The sequence below is a fragment of the Oncorhynchus tshawytscha genome, unplaced genomic scaffold (genome assembly GCF_018296145.1).
Source record: "Oncorhynchus tshawytscha isolate Ot180627B unplaced genomic scaffold, Otsh_v2.0 Un_contig_5925_pilon_pilon, whole genome shotgun sequence".
Lineage (NCBI taxonomy): Eukaryota > Metazoa > Chordata > Actinopteri > Salmoniformes > Salmonidae > Oncorhynchus > Oncorhynchus tshawytscha.
In genome coordinates this window covers 27,501-35,000 of record NW_024607850.1, presented here as the reverse complement: position 1 = coordinate 35,000, position 7,500 = coordinate 27,501, and the positions used below count along the sequence as shown (strand labels likewise).

The following is a 7,500-nucleotide window of genomic DNA, read 5'->3' as shown; positions in this document are numbered from 1 at the left end:
ATATTCTATTCAGGCAGCACCTAATGTTCATCTCCAGAACAGAAGCAGGCCGGTTTTATATTCTATTCAGACAGCACCTAATGTTCATCTCCAGAACAGAAGCAGGCCGGTTTTATATTCTATTCAGACAGCACCTAATGTTCATCTCCAGAACAGAAGCAGGCTGGTTTTATATTCTATTCAGACAGCACCTAATGTTCATCTCCAGAACAGAAGCAGGCCGGTTTTATATTCTATTCAGACAGCACCTAATGTTCATCTCAGAACAGCACCTTTTAATGTTCATCTCCAGAACAGAAGCAGCACCTAATGTTCATCTCCAGAACAGAAGCAGGCCGGTTTTATATTCTATTCAGACAGCACCTAATGTTCATCTCCAGAACAGAAGCAGGCCGGTTTTATATTCTAATCAGACAGCACCTAATGTTCATCTCCAGAACAGAAGCAGGCCCGTTTTATATTCTAATCAGACAGCACCAAATGTTCTCTATCTACCTGAGAGGCTTGTAAAAAGTCAGAACAAAAGGCATCAATAAAATCATATTCAGCCTCCGGCAACCTGTTCCAAATGAGTGTTCCAAATTCAGCAGTCTGTTCCAAACGAGTGTTCCAAATTCAGCAGTCTGTTCCAAACGAGTGTTCCAAATTCAGCAGTCTGTTCCAAACGAGTGTTCCAAATTCGGCAGTCTGTTCCAAACGAGTGTTCCAAATTCAGCAGTCTGTTCCAAACGAGTGTTCCAAATTCGGCAGTCTGTTTTAAACGAGTGTTCCAAATGGAACACCGGAACTCGTGTGTATCCCAGACAGTGAAAACAGGAAGGTGCAGAGCATTGTGTTTTAATTACTCTAAACTGAATATGAACTGTCCTCAGCTAGTATCCTGGTCAGAGAACAACACACAACTGTAGACAGTTTCACATACTAGGACTTTGACCGTCTTGGAATTTGAGGGAACTGGCCAGGCCTTTGACCGTCTTGGAATTTGAGGGAACTGGCCAGGCCAATGTACACGGTCCATGACATAACCAATGGGGAAAGGGGGGGATTGGCGCATTTCAGACTCAAAAGAAAGACATGGCATTTCTCTGCAACTTCACTATTAGTTATTAGTTACACTTTGGATTGGTCTATCAATACACCCAGTCACTAAAAAGATACAGGCGTACTTCCTAACTAACCGATCTGCGTGCCGGTTATGGTTTTCATATCCACATTTTCATAGTGGATAGTTTAATTTAGTTTATAATAACGTCCTCGTAATTTAATATCATTGTCATGTGGTTAATGAAAATTCAATCCAAACCAAAAAATGAAAATGAAACAAGCCTAAAAAGTAACTTTTATATAATTATTTATTCTAATTATGTAAAAAAACAAATAAAAACATTGCAGCCTGCCGTTTGAACATCCTGATTTAAAATAAATAAATAAAATAAAAATCCTATAAATCACATTGGTTACACATGGCCTGTCTGCAACGAACTTGAAACATTGTATCAACTATTAACTTTTTTTTCTGGCCTGAAGCTCCTGCTAACAAACACGCTGCATTGTATAAAATATTCTGGGAACCTCAGTTTCCTGCACCAGTGAGCTCAGGACAGCTGTAGGCTATTTGTTCAAGGGGATAATCAGTAATGACAGCTGTAGACTATTTGTTCAAGGGGATAATCAGTAATGACAGTTGTAGGCTATTTGTTCAAGGGGATAATCAGTAATCAGGTAGGCCTGTTTTATGACGTTTCCACTGGATCAGAGCATGACATTGTTTCCTTTCACGCTGAGTGGTGGTCGAAAGGGAGAGAGAGCTGGAAAATTTTCCAGGTACACTGAGGAACTATCTCAATGGATGTAAAAACAAGACTTAATGCAATAGTATCCACAAAACACCAGTCTCAACGTCAACAGTGAAGAGGCTAGACAGTCTAATGTACTTGTACTCTTGCTCAGTTGTGCACCGGGGCCTCCCACTCTTTCTATTCTGGTTAGGGCTCTAGTTTGTGCTGAGAGGACCAGGTGAGCTATCTATCTAATCCATCCATCCATCCTCTCACTGTTCCCCAGACATGAGTCTCTTTCTCTCTTCCAGACCAGCTACTCCTCTCTAATCTGTATGTGTCTGAATCAGTCTCTTTCTCTTTCTCCCCAGGTGAAGTCAGTCTCTACTCTCTCTTTTCTCCCCAGGTGAAGTCAGTCTCTACTCTCTCTCTACCCCCAGGTGAAGTCAGTCTCTCTCTCTCTCTCCCTCTCTCTCTCTCTCTCTCCCCCCAGGTGAAGTCAGTCTCTCCTCTCTCTTCTCCCCAGGTGAAGTCAGTCTCTCTCTCTCTCTCTCTCCCCCCCAGGTGAAGTCAGTCTCTACTCTCTCTCTACCCCCCAGGTGAAGTCAGTCTCTACTCTCTCTCTACTCCCCAGGTGAAGTCAGTCTCTCCTCTCTCTCTCTCTCTCTCCCCCCAGGTGAAGTCAGTCTCTACTCTCTCTTCTCCCCAGGTGAAGTCAGTCTCTACTCTCTCTCTACCCCCAGGTGAAGTCAGTCTCTACTCTCTCTCTCTCTACTCCCCAGGTGAAGTCAGTCTCTACTCTCTCTCTACTCCCCAGGTGAAGTCAGTCTCTCCTCTCTCTCTACTCCCCAGGTGAAGTCAGTCTCTCTCTCTACTCCCCAAGTGAAGTCAGTCTCTTTCTCTCTACTCCCCAGGTGAAGTCAAGTCTCTACTCTCTCTCTCTCTCTCTCTCTCTCTCTACTCCCCAGGTGAAGTCAGTCTCTACTCTCTCTCTATCCCCCAGGTGAAGTCAGTCTCTCTCTCTCTCTCCCCAGGTGAAGTCAGTCTCTACTCTCTCTCTCTCTCTACTCCCCAGGTGAATTCAGTCTCTCTCTCTCTCTACCCAGGTGAATTCAGTCTCTCTCTCTCTCTACCCCCAGGTGAAGTCAGTCTCTACTCTCTCTCTCTCTACTCCCCAGGTGAAGTCAGTCTCTACTCTCTCTCTACTCCCCAGGTGAAGTCAGTCTCTACTCTCTCTCTACTCCCCAGGTGAAGTCAGTCTCTACTCTCTCTCTTCCCCCAGGTGAAGTCAGTCTCTCCCCTCTCTCTCTACTCCCCAGGTGAAGTCAGTCTCTACTCTCTCTCTTCTCCCCAGGTGAAGTCAGTCTCTACTCTCTCTCTACTCCCCAGGTGAAGTCAGTCTCTACTCTCTCTCTACTCCCCAGGTGAAGTCAGTCTCTACTCTCTCTCTACCCCCCAGGTGAAGTCAGTCTCTACTCTCTCTCTCTACTCCCCAGGTGAAGTCAGTCTCTACTCTCTCTCTTCTCCCCAGGTGAAGTCAGTCTCTACTCTCTCTCTACTCCCCAGGTGAAGTCAGTCTCTCCTCTCTCTCTCTCTCTTCTCCTCCCAGGTGAAGTCAGTCTCTCCTCTCTCTCTCTTCTCCCCAGGTGAAGTCAGTCTCTACTCTCTCTTCTCCCCCAGGTGAAGTCAGTCTCTACTCTCTCTTCTCCCCAGGTGTAGTCAGTCTCTACTCTCTCTCTACCCCCAGGTGAAGTCAGTCTCTACTCTCTCTCTCTCTCTCTCTATCCCCAGGTGAAGTCAGTCTCTACTCTCTCTCTACTCCCCAGGTGAAGTCAGTCTCTACTCTCTCTCTCTCTCCCCAGGTGAAGTCAGTCTCTCCTCTCTCTCTCTTCTCCCCAGGTGAAGTCAGTCTCTACTCTCTCTTCTCCCCCCCAGGTGAAGTCAGTCTCTACTCTCTCTCTCTCTCCCCAGGTGAAGTCAGTCTCTACTCTCTCTCTCTCTCCCCAGGTGAAGTCAGTCTCTACTCTCTCTCTCTCTCTCTCTCTCTTATCCCCAGGTGAAGTCTGTCTCTCCTCTCTCTCTACTCCCCAGGTGAAGTCAGTCTCTACTCTCTCTCTACTCCCCCGGTGAAGTCAGTCTCTACTCTCTCTCTACCCCCCAGGTGATGTCAGTGAGTGTAACTCTACCAGAGTCTCTATTGTTTGTGTCTACTCTGGATGGGAGTCTACATGCTGTCTCCAAGCAGTCTGGAGACATCAAATGGACCCTCAAAGAAGGTCAGCACCCGCTCTCACGCCCACATACAGTATAGTGTAATAATATATACCTACAGTATAGTATAATAATATATAGTATAATAATGTATAGTATAATATGTAGTGTAATAATATATACCTACAGTATAGTGTAATAATATATACCTACAGTATAATATAATAATATATAGTATAATAATATGTAGTATAGTATAATATGTAGTGTAATAATATATACCTACAGTATAGTATAATAATATATAGTATAATATAATATGTAGTGTAATAATATATACCTACAGTATAATAATATATAGTATAGTATAATATGTAGTGTAATAATATAGTATAATATAATATATACCTACAGTATAGTATAATAATAAATAGTATAACAATATATTGTATAATATATACCTACAGTATAGTATAATAATATATACCTACAGTATAGTATAATAATATATAGTATAATAATATATAGTGTAATATGTATAGTATAGTATAATATATACCTATAGTATAATATATACAGTATAGTATAATAATATGTATATTATAATAATATATAGTATAATAATATGTATAGTATAATATATACCTATAGTATAATATATATTGTATAATATATATACAGTATAGTATAATAATATATATTATAATAATATATACCTAATAGTATAGTATAATAATATATAGTATAATAATATATAGTATAATATAACCTACAGTATAGTATAACATATATAGTATAATAATATATACCTACAGTATAGTATAATAATATATAGTATAGCATAATAATTTATACATACAGTATAGTATATTATATAGTATAGTATAATAATATATAGTATAATAATATATAGTATAGTAAAATAATTTATACATACCTACAGTATAGTATAATATATAGTATAATATACACTGCTCAAAACAATAAAGGGAACACTAAAATAACACATCCTAGATCTGAATGAATGAAATATTCTTATTAAATACTTTTTTCTTTACATAGTTGAATGTGCTGACAACAAAATCACACAAATTATCAATGGAAATCAAATTTATCAACCCATGGAGGTCTGGATTTGGAGTCGCACTCAAAATTATAGTGGAAAACCACACTACAGGCTGATCCAACTTTGATGTAATGTCCTTAAAACAAGTCAAAATGAGGCTCAGTAGTGTGTGTGGCCTCCACGTGCCTGTGTGACCTCCCTACAACGCCTGGGCATGCTCCTGATGAGGTGGCGGATGGTCTCCTGAGGGATCTCCTCCCTTACCTGGACTAAAGCATCCGCCAACTCCTGGACAGTCTGTGGTGCAACGTGGCGTTGGTGGATGGAGCGAGGCATGATGTCCCAGATGTGCTCAATTGGATTCAGGTCTGGGGAACGGGCGGGCCAGTCCATAGCATCAATGCCTTCCTCTTGCAGGAACTGCTGACACACTCCAGCCACATGAGGTCTAGCATTGTCTTGCATTAGGAGGAACCCAGGGCCAACCGCACCAGCATATGGTCTCACAAGGGGTCTGAGGATCTCATCTTGGTACCTAATGGCAGTCAGGCTACCTCTGGCGAGCACATGGAGGGCTGTGTGGCCCCCCAAAGAAATGCCACCCCACACCATGACTGACCCACCGCCAAACCGGTCATACTGGAGGATGTTGCAGGCAGCAGAACGTTCTCCACGGCGTCTCCAGACTCTGTCACGTGCTCAGTGTGAACCTGCTTTCATCTGTGAAGAGCACAGGGCGCCAGTGGCGATTTTGCCAATCTTGGTGTTCTCTGGCAAATGCCAAACGTCCTGCACGGTGTTGGGCTGTATGCACAACCCCCACCTGTGGTCGTCGGGCCCTCATACCACCCTCATACCACCCTCATACCACCCTCATGGAGTCTGTTTCTGACCGTTTGAGCAGACACATGCACATTTGTGGCCTGCTGGAGGTCATTTTGCAGGGCTCTGGCAGTGCTCCTCCTGCTCCTCCTTGCAGAAAGGCGGAGGTAGCGGTCCTGCTGCTGGGTTGTTGCCCTCCTACGGCCTCCTCCACGTCTCCTGATGTACTGGCCTGTCTCCTGGTAGCGCCTCCATGCTCTGGACACTACGCTGACAGACACAGCAAACCTTCTTGCCACAGCTCGCATTGATGTGCCATCCTGGATGAGCTGCACTACCTGAGCCACTTGTGTGGGTTGTAGACTCCGTCTCATGCTACCACTAGAGTTAAAGCACCGCCAGCATTCAAAAGTGACCAAAACATCAGCCAGGAAGCATTGGAACTGAGAAGTGGTCTGTGGTCACCACCTGCAGAACCACTCCTTTATTGGGGGTGTCTTGCTAATTGCCTATAATTTCCACCTGTTGTATATTCCATTTGCACAACAGCATGTGAAATGTATTGTCAATCAGTGTTGCTTCCTAAGTGGACAGTTTGATTTCACAGAAGTGTGATTGACTTGGAGTTACATTGTGTTGTTTATGTGTTCCCTTAATTTGTTTGAGCAGTAATAATATATAGTATAATAATATATACCTACAGTATAGTATAATAATATATAGTATAAGCATTTCGCTACACTCGCACAAGCATTTCGCTACACTCGCATTAACATCTGCTAACCATGTGTATGTGACAAATAAATTTGATTTGATATAATAATATATACCTACAGTATAGTATAATAATATATAGTATAATAATATATACCTACAGTATAGTATAATAATATATAGTATAATAATATGTATAGTATAATAATATATAGTATAATATGTATAGTATAATAATATGCATAGGTTAATAATATATATAGTATAATGTATACCTACAGTATAGTAAGCATTTCGCTACACTCGCATTAACATCTGCTAACCATGTGTATGTGACAAATAAAATTTGATTTGATTTGTATAATAATATATACAGTAAAAAATATATAGTATAATAATATGTATAGTATAATAATATATACCTACAGTATAATAATATATATAGTATAATAATATATACCTACAGTATAGTATAATAATATATAGTATAATAATATATACCTACAGTATAGTATAATAATATATACCTATAAGTATAGTATAATATGTATATATAATAATATATACCTATATAGTATAATAATATATAGTATAATAATATATACCTACAGTATAGTATAATAATATATAGTATAATAATATATACCTACAGTATAGTATAATATGTATAGTATAATAATATGTATAGTATAATAATATGTATAGTATAATAATATGTATAGTATAATAATATATACCTACAGTATAGTATAATAATATATAGTATAATAATATATACCTACAGTATATATAATAATATATACCTACAGTATAGTATAATATGTATAGTATAATAATATATACCTACAGTATAGTATAATAATATATAGTATAATAATATATACCTACAGTATAGTATAATAATATATA

The 7,500-nt window shown here is 39.8% G+C and overlaps 1 protein-coding gene across 1 annotated transcript in view; it reads left to right on the top strand.

Moving 5' to 3' along the window:
* ern1 (endoplasmic reticulum to nucleus signaling 1) overlaps window positions 1-7,500 on the top strand; it is a 19,595-nt gene that overhangs the window by 1,076 nt on the left and 11,019 nt on the right. Inside the window, exon 2 of the mRNA XM_042312679.1 lies at window positions 3,940-4,054. Coding sequence (XP_042168613.1) covers window positions 3,940-4,054 — 115 coding nt within the window. The remainder of the gene's footprint in view (window positions 1-3,939; window positions 4,055-7,500) is intronic.